This window comes from Colossoma macropomum, unplaced genomic scaffold (genome assembly GCF_904425465.1).
Source record: "Colossoma macropomum unplaced genomic scaffold, Colossoma_macropomum, whole genome shotgun sequence".
Taxonomy (NCBI): Eukaryota; Metazoa; Chordata; class Actinopteri; order Characiformes; family Serrasalmidae; genus Colossoma; species Colossoma macropomum.
In genome coordinates, this window is record NW_023495967.1 from 769,958 (window position 1) to 784,950 (window position 14,993).

A 14,993-nucleotide genomic window follows, 5' to 3' on the forward strand; every position below is an offset into this window, starting at 1 on the left:
TTCTTGCACAGTCACTGTGGAGAGCAGCTGTGGTAAGTAAATGCTGTGCATCCTTCAGCGTCTCATTTAAAAAAAGACTGATATTGGTGCAACATCAAGTTCTTCTCTACTTTCTAATCGAAATGCATTGTATTGTAATTTCTGGTTAGGGCTCAGTAATGAATGGACTTATTAGATGTGGGTTGTCATTACTTGTACTTGTGGGTTGTCATTACTTGTACTTCTCCACGACCAAGAAGATTAACATGTGTGTAATATTTGTAGCAATCAAATGGAAATAGACTGATAAGAAAAGCACTGATTGTGCAGAACTAATAACAGACTGTTGGTGAAATGAAACTGTTGGACAGAAATGTCAGAAATCAAAATCAAAAGTGAAATCAGTGAGAGTCAAAGCGAAAGGGTGGTGGTCAGTGACACATTATCCAGAAAGTCTATTTGAAATGACGAAAAGGGACACTCGGACCAAAATGACAACACCAGTTAATTAGAATATCAAATATTGTAAATAATTATAATTTAAAAACTTTGCTGTGCACTATACAACATGTACTGTCTGTACTAGAGGCTTTCAGCCCTTGAGGTCTGGGTGCCAAACAATGGTTTTCTTTACTTAACTGTCAGGATTGATGACAAAATGAAGAGCCAGTTTACGTCATCTGTTGAATTATCTACCAGTAATTACAAATCCAGGCCTAGATTTAAATTCAAAGTCCAAATTTGAGGAGACCTGCTAAAATAGCGACACAATTCACACATCACAGTCCTCTGATTGACTCAGACTCAGAGTTTAGTGCCGATTTTTACTCAATAATGACCAATAGAATAAAACACCATCAAAATTCTTGTACTTTCAGCTCAAAGACACTCCAGACTAACAATTTCTGAAAAGGTATCTGAGGTGCAACTTGTTTTCAAGATCTATATAAGCAAAAAAATGTAAAATTTATCAGGCGCTAGGTAAATTTTTGATCAAAAATGACCCAAATTCATAAAGATATCAAATTTCTGTTGGCATTTACATGTCAAACAATGGCATAGCTGAGTAGCCCAGGGTCTCCTGAAAATAACAACATATAGCATGTGACTGTCGTATGTAAATTCCTTGTAATTGCAATTGTAATTGTAATTGACCAAAAATACCCAAAAAAAAAAAAAATCCCAAAAAGTTTAGGGTTTTAAGGGCTAATAAACTGCAAATAGCAATATCTTGTTCATGGGATGTACCTGTAGAGAATTGACATCACACTTTTAACCAAAGAACAACTTTTACAGTAGTCTTTAAAATTGTTTTCAGTGTGAATCTCTCATGCAGGTAATGGCAGATAAGAAACAGCTTTATGATGATGTCAATGAAGAGGAAATCATTGAACATGGGCAAGTTGAAGATCCCAAACTAAAGCCCATCACCCCAACACCTGTTAAATCTTATAAAAAATTGCTTGGATTTGGTAATATGGCAATAAGAAACTTTTACCTTTATGCATGTATGAGAATGGCTTTGTGTATTATGAAAATCTCTGATATGCAGGATTACATAGCAGATTTTCATTCATTGATAATGAGAATATTTAAATGATTGTGATAATTATGACTTATTTTTTTTTTATTAATTGTACAGATTATTCCATTTAGGGCTTGGTCATATGTTTGATCCTTTTCTTAAGCAAGGCCCCTAACTCAAAGGGGACTCACCATAGTTGGTTAAAGTAAACCACTTTGAACAGAAGCATCAGCTAATCAGTAAAACGTTTTTATCTGGATTAAAATGCCTGTCAGTCTTGCATACTAAATATTCTCTGGCTTGACAACTATATTACTGAACGTAATATCATGGCCCTGGCTGAGGGATGAATTAGACCAGAAAACCTATGTATAAAATCTTTTGTGTGTTGTTTTTATTTTTATTTATCAGGGATGAAGCGCCTGAAATACATCACAATTGTAGCTGGAAAAACCCTGAATTCTCATGAAGACTTGAAAAGGCGTCTTCACGATGAAGTGTCAGGTTTGCGGGAGGTGTCTGAAACGGAGAAGCATGGTATGATTCTGCTTTTCTGTCCTGTTGTTTCACATGCTGGAACTGACATTGGAGCAGCGCTGGACAAACTTCATAATATTTCAGGTATTTTGAAATCTTTACTGGTAAAGAAGAGGAAAAAAGCCTTGTTGTTTATCAGTTTCAACTTGAAAAATTGAAAATTTCCATGATTCGAAGAACCTTTAAATGAATAAATTCCAAACACCACGGGCAGCTGGTCATCCTCCACAAAATACAATGAATTACAAAGTAAATACAGGAGAAAGTTTATGAACGAACTTCAAATTGGCTTAACAAAACCATTGCTATGGGAACCCAGCTTGTTGCCAAGGTGTTGCTAGGCTATTGCTATGGTATCTCAGGTGGTTGCAAAGGTGTTGCTAGGCCTTTGCTTCATTGCTATGGTATCCCAAGTGATTGCTAAGGTGTTGCTAGGATGCTGCTATGGTATCTCAGGCCGTTGCTAAGGTGTGGCCTGGCCATTGCTATGTTATCCCAGGTGGTTGCGAAGGTGTTGCTAAGCCATTGCTAGGGTATTTCAGGTGGTTGCTAAGGTGTTGCAAGGCCATTGCTATGTTATCCCAGGTGGTTGCGAAGGTATTGCTAAGCCATTGCTAGGGTATTTCAGGTGGTTGCTAAGGTGTTGCAAGGCCATTGCTATGTTATCCCAGGTGGTTACTAAGTTATTCCTAGGTTTGTCAAGCCAACTTAATGAATACATTTAATAATATTTGCAAACTTTTTATTTGCTAGTTCTGTCTTATTAACCATGAAATTACTGTTTCTGATGTGACAAATAGCAGCATCAGAGGCAGCATCTCAGTTTTTGAACCAAGGCCAAGGTAAATTTCTTTACAGGCTCTTTACCTGTTGTTCTAGTGGTGCTCCATCAAACACGTGATGCAGACTGCATTATACCAGACAGCAGTAGATCAGTAACCAGAGAGAACACACTCACAGTGGACTGTCAGTTCAATGAGGATAAAGGACTGCTGCGGTGCAAGAAGAATGATGATGCAATACAGAGTATCGTAACATGGATTAAACCACTAAAGGTTTTGCTTTTTCAATTTCTTCTCTCTTTATGTTCACAGCTTACATTTATGACTTATGTTCCTGAGGTTTATGAATCTTTAAACCCAATTTCTTACCCACAAAATAAACACAGAAGAGATCTGCTTGTTTTTCATTTTTTTGAAATATGAGTAGCACCTGTGGCTGATACTTTTGAAATGATTTGTCCCCTGTGTGGACATACCATTCAGGTTTTGTGGCAGTTGGCCAATATTAACCCCATGAAATGCCAGCCAAAACTTGATTGGCCATTGGCAGCGATGGCTTTTATGATGTCCCTCTTTTTAAATGTAATAATAATACTAATAATAATGATAATACATTTTCATTTATTGTTTGTGTTCCAGGTTTCCCGAAGGAACCTTTGCCGCTGTTTTATCTGCTGTCTCAGTGCAGATCCTGCTGAATAAGTGCCGGATAGAGTGAAGATGTTGTTGAAGAGAGTGCAGCTGCAGTAGGAGACCTCATCCTGCCAGACAGGAAAGGAGCTGTGAATATTTCAAGGACAAATGTAGTCAGTAAATCATTATCAGTACAGATTGTCAGAGACATAAACAGACAAAAAATGCTTCTTGTTTTGCTCATCTGAAGAATGTTAAATTTTGCTTTATTAAGCAATGCTATGGTTAACATGTATTTAATCCTATTAAATTCCTCTGTTACAAGTGATATATGTGTTCAGCATCTTCAGTAGATCAGAATTCTTTTCTGACCAGGTTTCAACCATGATTGACATAAATTGTGTTTTATAGTTGAATGCAAAGGTTGGGCACTCTGGCTGAATTACATGTTTTGCTGATTTTTGAAAACACAACACCGGCAGCAAACTATAAAAAAAATAGTTTTCCACAAATGTTAGTGCTTGTTATTGTGCTTATTTATATTCAATTAACTTAACCTTACAAAGTCAGTACTTAGTAACACCCCCTTTTGCATATAGCCAGCTAGCAGTCTGTTCTTTACAAATTGTCTTCCACTCTTCTTTGCAAAAAGCTTCTAGTTCTGTAATGTTCTTTGGTCATCTTGCATGCACAGCATGTTTATGATCTACTCACAGATTTCCAATGATGTTCATTCAGGGGATTGCGAGGGTCATTCCAAAAGCTTCAGCTTGTTTTTCCTGGTGGGTGGTGGATTTTGAGGTATGTTTTAGAGACTGTCCTGTTTTAGAAGCCAGCCTGACCTCGTAACTGACTGTGTAACATTTGTTTTCAGATATCCATTCTTTCACGGACCTGTACAATGTTTCATGTGCCACTGGCTGTCACTTGACCCCAGAGTATAACAGATCCACCCTCATACTTAACAACTGGGAAGATGGTCTTTTCATCAAATGCTGATCCTTTTTTCTCCAAACATATATTTGGTGATTGTGGCCCATTTTTAGTCCACAGCAATTGATTCTAAAATGCATCTGGCTTATCTTGTTAATGTTTTATATACTTCAGATTAGGGATGCATTGAGCAAACTCCCTAAGAGCAAGAGGAAGAAACCTTGAGAGGAACCAGGACTCAAAAGAGGAACCCATCCTCCTCTGGTCGACACCGGATAGCAACCAATAAAAAAAAGCAATATGAGCAGAGAATAAAGTTTTAACATTAGTATAAAACATAACAATACAGAAAAGGAGAAAAGCAGGTGAAGCAATGGCTATTATTAAATAGTTCAAGTCTGTGCAGCAGCAGCAGCATCAGAAAGGTCAGTTCATGCAGGTGAGGTTTGCACAGAGTTATACAGCAGGAAGCACCGTGGTGGTCAGCTTGGTAATGAAAACACACAAAGAGTTAGTTCTGTAAAGAATGACTGATTACAGTATGCCGTTTTAACAGAGAGCAGCAAGATCCAGAAGGTAACAGAGGCATGAGGGCTCCCTGAGATGTCAGCACCTCTCCGCCCCCCCATCAACAAATTTGAGTGAACACGTGAGAGCAGTGGGATGACAGCACCAACACTCCCAGTTTACCATAATACTCTATGTACATGAACCCCAGATCTGCACCTTTTATCTAACAGGGAAAACTAAATACCAAAGGCTTGACTAAACCAGTAGGTTTTTAGCCTAGACTTAAAGACTGAGGCTGTGTCTGATTATTCCAAAGCTGGGGGGATTTGTATGAGAAACCCCATGGTAACTTTATTAATTCTAGGTATTAATACTAAGCCAGCACCTTGTGATCTAAGTAGGCATGATGGTTCATAGTATGAGAGAAGTTTACTGAGGAGCTTTATAGGTCAGTAAAAGAATTTTGCAATCAATGCAAAATTTAACTGGCAACCAGTGTATGTTTCATAAACCAGACAGCAGGGAATTACAGTAATCTAGCTTTGAGGTAATAACTGCATCCTGTAGAGACGACACATTTCTTAACTTAGCAGTATTGTGGAGATGCAGGAAAGCTATTCTAGTAATATTGGCTATATGTGCATCGAAAGACAGATGGGAAGCTATTATGACACCAAGGTTTTTTGGGCTGGAGGTTAGGGAACCAGCCTTGCAAGGGTAGGTCACTGCTTCGATCCCCTGAGCTGACAGTCTGTGACTGAAGTGTCCTTGAGCATGGCAGGAAGGAGGAAGTTACTTGACATCCAGTCTTTTATGTCCTTTACACAGTCCTCAATCATATTAAGCTGAAGTTTATCATCTGGTTTGGCTGATATATATATATATAACTGTGTGTCATCGGCGTAGCAGTGGAAATTGATGCCATGTTTACTGATAATGGTATCCAGTGGTAGCATATATAATGTGAATAATAGAGGTCCTAAAACAGAGCCTAGTGGCACACCATTTTTTTAAAGGAACAGATGATTCACCGTTTACATTCACAATCTGATAGCGATCAGTCAGGTAAAGTGGTCAAATGCCACACTAAGATCAAGCAGAACTAGCAAAGACACATTTCCTTAGTCAGAGAATAATAAGAGATCGTTTACAATCTAGTGCTGTCTCTGTACTATAATGAGGCCTAAAACTAGACTGAATTTTTTTTTATGTACATGATTCCTGGGCTAATAAGAACTTAGTTGTTTTGCCACAGCTTTTTGCAAAATCTTGTAGGAATTGGATCTAATATGCAAGTAGAAGATTTTGAGGAGGAAATAATTTTATAACTTGCTCAGTTTGTTGGAGTAAGGTAAATGATTCTAGCCTCTCTGCAATAGTTACAATATTCTCAAGATCTGGATTAGCTTTGTGGGGCAGCAGGTTTGTAGAGGTTAACTGTGCATTTTGAATTTTTTGCCTGATTGTTTCAATTTTATTACTAAAGAAATTCATAAAATCATTGCTGCTATAGGCTGATTGCATCTAGTTTTCAGTAGCTGCTTGGCTCTTTGCTAATTTAGAAATTGTGCCAAATAATAATCTAGGATTATTCTTATTATTTTCAATTAGAGAGGACAGATAGGTCCTGCAGTAAGTGCTCTTCTAAAGTCTATAAGGTTCTCTTCCAGGCGGACTGGAATATTTCTAGTTTAGTCAGGCAACATTTTCGCTCTAATTGTCTGACAGGCTGTTTTAAAGCTTGAGTAAGATCATTGTGGGGCAGCTTTTTGTGCCTTATTATTTTACTTTTTAATGGAACCATATTATCTAGAGTAGAACGAAAGGTATCCTCTAAGTACTCGGTCAAGCTGAATAGAAGCTGAAAGATCTGGGAGGTTTCTGATAAAGCCTGTAAAAACACAGCCTGCATTCTCCATGTTCATATGTACCAGTGTAAATGTAGTCCTGTCAGAGAACTTATCAATCTGTAATGTCTGCAAGTCCAAAATGAATGGGCTAAGATGGAGCATTTGAGCAAAATCATAGTTTATAAATGCTTAAACATTTGTAGTGTAAAATCATCAATCATTTCCTGAACACAGAACAGCTTAAAACATTTTAACACTGCTGTTTTATTTTTAAGAGCTTTTAAACTCGAGTTAAAGGAGTTTTAAAAAGCGCCTCATGTGTGTCCATGACGTCTGTGAGCACGAACAGCCAATGAGCTGCTCCGCTTGCCAACCAATCAGCCCTCAAGTAGCAGTAATGCCAGCCTTCTGCTGCCCAGAACCTGTCTGCTGTAGAAGAAAGGAAATATATAGGTAAGTTTTCTATGCTTTTTTAGTGAAATATGTCCTTCTGAATAGGAAGTGGCCAGGCTCTTCATAAACCAGCTCTGGTCCCATTGCATTGCTGTATAAATGGAGAAACAACGCCATCTGCTGGTATTATGGAAAATGACAGAAAATTGTATTTTCTTTCCTTCAGGACCAACAGGAATAGCAAGTGTGCAACATTTGTGTCAATCAAAGTAAATACATTCTAACTAATGTACAGGAAATAAATTAAACTCAGTGTTTATCAATTTGTAGCCATGCTGATGAGAAAAGCTCTGACTGTGTAGAACTAATAACAGACTGTGGGTGAAATAAAATGACTACGTAGAATCATAGAATCACACAACCCCCCAAAATGACCTTGTGTGGGATGTCTCCCCCCATCCTCCCTGATTGTGCACCAGTGTTGGTAGCATACAAGCATCATTTAACATAATTACAGACTGTAATTTGCAGAGCTTACTGTATTCCTGAATACAGTATCAGGGTGGGAACGCAAAACTGATAACACATGCTGCAATGGAAAGATAGATGGAGAAAAATTATGCAGTAGAAAGTAAAATAATTCATTCAATAAAACTACATTTAAAAGGACACAGAACAAGAAATGACCTACTTATCAGCACATCTACATCATTCATGCCAAGGCCACTGAGTGCTAATTTTAATGTTACGGCTTATTAATCTTTGGACTCTAAAGATGAGAAAGGATGAGTAAGGACTCTCCGCAGTCAGAGAGCTGAAAGTGAAAGTGTTGGTGCTTAGTAAACAGGTCTCAGAATAAAGTGCAACCTCCCTCCATTCTTGCACAGTCACTGTGGAGAGCAGCTGTGGTGAGTAGATGCTGTACATCCTTTAGCATCTCATATAATGGCTAATATTGATGTATTTGCAGCATCACGTTCTACCTTCTAATCTTAATGTTGACTCTTTCTTCTACTCAAGTCTGTGGGTGAGGAAAGTCGTTTTGATAATTTCTTTATATTCTTTGTATTACATTGATGAAGCCTCTGTACTTCCTTGTGATTGGTCACATTTCTGGCTTCTGACTGTTCAGATTTATCATTTTATTTTAGTTCATATGCTGATAAATGCTGGATGTGCTAAGAAGTTCCACTGCAGTGTTTTTTTGATCGGGTAGTTATGTGTCTCTACTCGTCTTGGTTTTTTGGAAAGGAACCTTTTAGGGATGCATCATATATCACAGGGGCGTACGCTGGGCACATCAAGATCCGGGGCTCAGTCTAGTTCATTGTGCAAACTGTTTTAGGATATCATCCCCGGTAATTTTTAATGAAAGATTTTTATTTTTAAATTTTAATGTTTTTATTTAATGAGGTCAAGAAATCAACAAAATGTCTGTCTACTCAGCAATATTGATTGGCGTGTATTATAAACAAAATCATAAAATAGCTTTCATGCTAAAACAAAGTATTCTTTTTGGTAATTTTGTGTCCTGATTAACACTGTTAGAGGTCTGCTACATAACCTGAGCCCAGCAAGTTCTAGAAAATATCAAGTACATAAATGTTTTCACACACAGCAAGGGTTTCCAATATACACTGTAAAATCTGATTAGGGCTTAAACACGAACTTATTATGTTATTATTCTTCAAACAGTGAGTGTAACACACCTGGTAACTGTTCTTTTAACTTACCATTTGATGTTCAGTGATTATTATTTCACCGTTGACTAGATTTGGCCTTTTCACAGGAATTTTAGGCACGCATTTTCTATCTTGCACTCTCATCCTGCGCTCTCTCTCTCTCTCGCACGTGTGCTGTGTTCCATCTCTGTCTCTCTGTCTTATTTGCTACTATAAATCTGCCTGTGAGGTCACAGAGCTGATCAGCTGCTTAAAAACAGCTTGAGTTCTGAAGGGACTCAAGAGGCTCAGGAGAAACTAAACATATTGCATTATTTCTGTTTATTGATCTGAGAGGCTGGCATTGAACAGTATGGAGACACTCGAAGAAGTGCTTACTTACTACTTGTTCTCTGATGAAGCAGCATATATACATGTATGTATGTATGTATGTATGTGTGTGTATGTATATATATATATTGCTGGAGTTTTGGGAGAGGAATGTTGTCACATTCTTGTCTGATGTAGAATTTTAGCTCCTCAACAGTCCTGTGTCTTCTTTGCTGGATTTTTTGTTTCATGATGCACCAAATGTTTACTATTGGTGAAAGGTCTGGACTGCAGGCAGGCCAGTTCAGCAACCGGACTGTTCTTCTGCAAAGTCATGTTGTTGTTATGATGGATGCAGTATGTGGTTTAGCATTGTCTTGCTGAAATATGCAAGGGCTTCCCTGAAAGAGATGCTGTCTGGATGGGAGCATATGTTGTTCTAAAACCTCTGTAAACTGTTCACCATTGGTTGTGCCTTCCCAGATGTGTAAGCCATAAGCACTAATGCAACTCCACACCATCAGAGATGCAGGCTTTTGAACTGTGCAATGATAACAAGCTGGATGGTCCCTCTGCATTTTCAGCATCTGTGTTCTGTGTTCTATTGTGAATAAAATATAGGTCTATGAGATTTTTTGGAATTTTGGTTGTATATATATATATATATATATATATATATATATATATATATATATATATATATATTGAGTCATGTATTTGTGTGCAGCTACATGCATTTGACTTGATATTTTTTTTATGGCCTAGCCACTTCTAGTTCCATATTCCATGTCCCTGTTTTTTATTTCTAGAAATTCTTATTTTTAATGATTTACTGCTGTGAACATTACTAGGCCTGAATAAGGTAATTAGCATTACATTATTATCAATTGCTATCGCCAGTTTATTATGTTGATACTGGCCAGCATAACGTGTTAATTATCATCTGTCGCATCAGCTCAGAAATTCTGTATCGTTACATCTCTAATACTTTCACTCTTACATGAGTCATTATGTCTTTGAACGATCCAAAAAAAAAGTGAAGTGAAATAAGGTGATTCATTGTTTCTGTAAATGGGACATTACAGGGGTTACAGCCGTGGGACAGAAGAACAGCAGAAGGGAGAACCCAGCAGAACATTCATCAGCCATGTCTGGTAAATCCTATTCTTCATGTTTTCACAGTAAAATATGGAGCAGTGCAATTCTTTTTCTGAAATCCAAGAACACAGAAGCACATTCACAAGTTTTCATAAAATGGAACACTGCTAGAATGATGCTAATTTCCTTTAGCATTACTAGTGTCAAGGAAGTCAGTCCCCTAAGCAATTTATAACAGACTTTATTTCAGTTCATCTGACACTTTCAGTAAAGTTTTAAACTTAAAGCTTGTGACTGAATCTTTCTGAAGGGGCCTAATTAATCTATTAGCTGTTATCTATTTAGCCTGTTACTCAGTCAACCTATTTTCTGTCATGTCTTGTTCATGAAAACCATATATATAGTGCAATACTTTAGTACGATAAAGAATATTTTAGTTAGTGTTAAACATTAACATAAAAGAATATAAGTAAAGCTATAGATAAATCAGAGACTAATGCGAATGGTTAGCTAAGCAAACACTCAGTTAGCAGGAAACTAATAATAAGATAATAATAAGTGTCTTGCTAGAAAGTTTTCAATATTTTTTTTTTTTTTTTTAAATAAATATTTAACTTTTTCTTAGGAGGCGAGGAAAGCGAGATAACATACAGCATTCGTCCACTAATTTAAAACTTTCTGAAAGTTGATCTGGAGATGTGAGGTTATTTCCAGTCAGGGAGCAGTAAACAGTTGATTTTTATGCTGGAATGATTTTGATAATGGGACAGTAGTTAGTACCCTAACTACTGAACTGGGCAGCTGTCTGAGACACACCCTGACCCTGCCTTAGGCATATGGGTCTCTCTACAGAGCTCATTCACTCACAAAAGTATTGATAGCCTTTCACACCCAGTGCTCCACAGCAGAAAGAAGTATTAGTGCAATTCCAGCTCATGAAATGTCAGTTACTGAATTAAAATTTTTATTATTGTGAATACAAATACATTTTTAATTATTGTAACAGGAACGACTGTTTGGATTATTATAAATATGAATGTGGTTTTGATTATTGTAAAAAAGTGAAATTTTGATTTTTGCAGACTGGAAGGAATTTATTGGAATTGTAAACCAGAATTAATGTCTGATTACTGTAAATAGGAATAAGTTTTTATTATAGTATATTTCACATAAACATTAACTTTTGATTGTTGTTCATATGAATTAATCATTGATTGTTGTAAATAGAAATAAGTTTTTGATTGCTATAAATGAGATTATACAACAGTATACAACAGAGAAGCATTCTAACAGTGTTTGTGAAAAACCATGCTGTTATGGTTTTTCACAAACACTGCATCACTCCGCTAAGACGCCGATGCTAAGCAATGAGTTTGACAGCTGTAGGAGACGCTCAAGCCATTTGAACGTTTTTACTTTGCGCACAGACAGAAAACGGATACTTTTAAGATCATATTTGACCTACAGCTAATTTGGTCAGCCTCTGAAGATGAGACTACTACTAAATTCTTAAACTATCATCACCACTGAGCCAGCTTTTCAGTCAGCAGCTGTGACAGAAGAACACCTAAACAACCTGGAATTAGCCAGACATGAACCGAACCAAGTGCTAAAAATGATACTCTTTCACAGAGACAAAAGTATTAGACAAAAGTATTAGTATTCACAGTTGTATCTGGAGAAAACAGGAATACTGTTGAGGACTTCAAGAGACGTCTCCATAAAGAAGTGTCAGGTTTGTAGGAAGTGTCTGAACAGGAGTGTGATCTTCTGGTTTTCTGTCCTGCTGTTTCACGTCCTGGAACTGACACTGAAGCAGCACTGCAAGAACTTAATATTCCAAGTATTCTATAGTATTTTATAGTCAGGATATTCATTGTATATACTAATATTTGGCACCATTTGCTAATAATAAGCAAACTATCTCTAAGGAAAAAGTATGTCAAATATAAAAATATGAAAGAAATTTAGAAGAAATCATCTTCTGCCCAGAGTGCCAGCAATTATGGAAGATATATTATGGTAAATTTCTCCTTTCTACAGATTCCAAGCCTGCTGTAGTCGTGCACAAGCACAAAGGAGACCCAGAAAGCTCCATACCACACAGCAGCAGAGAGAATTCAATCACAGTGGACTGTTTGTGTTGTACAGATGGACGTTTCCTGCAGTGCTCTCAGAACATTGAAGCAATGCTACATATTAAAAAGTGGATGGAAAAGGTATTTTTTAAACTTCCTCTTCTGCATTTTTTTAAAAATTTTGTGAGTTTCAGAGGAGAAGGTTAAGCTTGCGTTAGTATGGCTGTTAAAAAACTAAATGCTATCAGCTTGTTAGATGTTAGCTTGAACCAACCAAAATTACCCTGCTGAAAAAAAGAGCACATGCCAGCATGCATCCCATGCTGAGCTGGTTTATCCTGGTCTGGTGCTGACATACCAGCATTCAAAACAAAACATATCGCTGTTGTCGGAAGAAAACCTTGTATCTCCATTTTTGTCGTTTTTCAGTTTTTGACATAATTTGAAAATGCCTGTTGCGCTTTACACTGTGTGTACAATTTCATGAAGAATGGACCAAAAGAAATGGCCCAAAATGACCTGGACAAAAGTCTGGTTCCATTGACTTACATTAAAAGTAAAGCAAGTTTTTTCCTTCTCCTGTAAAATTACCATTTTGGAGATACAAGGTTTTCTTCCGACAAGTCAAGTCAAGTCAAGTCAGCTTTATTGTCAATACTACAATATGTACAGGACATACAGAGTATTGAAATTGCGTTACTCTCAGATCCTATGGTGTAGCAATAACATTAAATAGACAGTAAACAGGAAAAGTTTGAATTTAAATAGACACCAAAAAACACTAAACACTAATCGGCCAGTTAGTTAGGTTATTACCTACTGAACAAATCCAATATTATTTAGCTTAGCTATCATTGAAATTAATCACACACAGTGCTAACTTACTCATTACCTAACCACATAATGTTCGCAAACAGAAACGTAGCCTTGCTCTGACAAATTATATAACCTTGTCGAAATGTCCTATCAAAGCACATGTTTACAGGTACAGCTCTACATAAAATTGTAGGTAGGATATTTTGATATCTTAAATCACACAAAGCTGGAGTCAGCTTCTTAATTACCAGCTTCATGTTCGAGTTTTCCCGTTCCACCTTAAATGGTGCCTGAGTGAATGGTGGCCTGAGGTGCCAGAATGTAACTGCTGCACCATTTAAGGTGGAACAAGAAAATTTGAACAAGAAGCTGAGGAATATAAAACTGACTTCGGCCTCGTCTAAATTACAGTGTCAGAAAATGCTACCAGTATTAACTACAGTTTAGATGTGTTGACAGCCAATCACTCTATCAAAAAACACTACATCCAGATCCAGACTTTCACTGCCTTTTTGGATGTTCATGCACTCAATCCACCTTTCTAATGCCCTGGGTCCATAATCGTCTGGGGTGTTTGGTAAAGGGATGTGATCCACCGGGATATTAAACATTTTCCAGCCGTCTTCTCTGCGGTTGGTGTAGTTTACTGCACAACTGCTGGTCATTGTTGCTTTATGCTGTAAAGAGTGCTGCTGTGTGTCATAAAGAGTGTCGCTTTCTGTTGCTTTCCGCCCCCTAGCAATTTGCAAAACTGTATAACAACGAAAGAACAACCTTTACAGTAGTTTTGATACATTTTTTAATGTAACACTTCCCTGTAGGCAATGAAAGATGAGATTCAGCCTCAGGACATGCAAAAAGATGAAGCTCAACCAAAGGTGCAAGCAAGACCCATCAGCCAGCGACAAGCTAATGATACAGAACCTAGCTTTGGTAAGTACAAATAAGATCATTCATTCATTCTAGATCATTCTGGGTAGCACTGTCGCCTCACAGCAAGAAGGGCCTGGGTTCGATTCCCCACTTGGGCAACTGGGATCCTTTCTGTGTGGAGTTTGCATGTTCTCCCCGTGTCTGCGTGGGTTTTCTCCCACAGTCCAAAGACATGCAGTCAGGCCAATTGGACATGCTGAATTGTGTGAATGTGTATGTGCGATGGATTGGCGACCTGTCCAGGGTGTATCCTGCCTTCTGCCCAATGACAGCTGGGATAGGCTCCAGAATCCCACCGCGACCCAGAAGTATAAGCGGTTTAGATGATGTGTGTGTGTGTGTGTGTGTGTGTCAGGATAATCTCGGTTGCACTCTGTTAGTGTTCTTGTGTTGGTGTGGGTTTTCTTCGGGTGCTTCGTTTCCTCCCACAGTCCAAAGACATGCAGTGAGATGTTAAATTGGCCTAGGTGTAAATATGTATGTCTGTGTGTCCACCATGTAATGGACCTATCCAGGGTGATACCTGTCTTCAGCCCAGTTAACGCTTAGAAAGGGTGTGTGTGTGTATGCATGTATGTTTTGTTATCAGGCCTCTCAAGTTTTCTGTTATCAATGATTTTGTTGCTGCCATTCAAATGGGATATTTTACTCTTTGATGTGTATGAATACTTCTGTTTCAGCATTATGACCCAGTATGGCTCAAAGGAAAAATATAAGAAATATGGTTTGAAGTTTCATCTTTAGGTGCACAAATCTTTTACAACACAGACAAAATACAGTACTTTAAATAGAATATATTAGTAGTTAAATTCAGAATTCAAGAATCAAATTCAGTAAGACTAACTGAACTCTACAGTGTTCACATCTAAATGCCACATCCTGGGAATGCTTTAATCAAGCCAGGGATGTATCATGGTCTCGTGAGGCCCCTTGGA

The 14,993-nt window shown here is 37.6% G+C and overlaps 1 protein-coding gene across 4 annotated transcripts; it reads left to right on the forward strand.

The window, feature by feature from the left end:
• LOC118803849 lies at positions 1-3,784 on the forward strand. Of its 4 annotated transcripts, none has more exons than XM_036564367.1 (5): positions 1-32; positions 1,316-1,451; positions 1,916-2,125; positions 2,900-3,096; positions 3,463-3,784. In XM_036564367.1, exons 2-5 carry the CDS (start codon positions 1,319-1,321, stop codon positions 3,523-3,525), a joined length of 603 nt encoding a protein of 200 aa, XP_036420260.1. In that variant the 5' UTR covers positions 1-32; positions 1,316-1,318; the 3' UTR covers positions 3,526-3,784. The 4 variants fall into 4 exon arrangements, with proteins under 4 accessions (XP_036420260.1, XP_036420261.1, XP_036420259.1 ...); XM_036564368.1 differs by having other exon boundaries at positions 13-32; positions 1,316-1,377; XM_036564366.1 differs by lacking the exon at positions 1-32 and having other exon boundaries at positions 1,229-1,451.
• Positions 3,785-14,993: the final 11,209 nt, after the last annotated feature.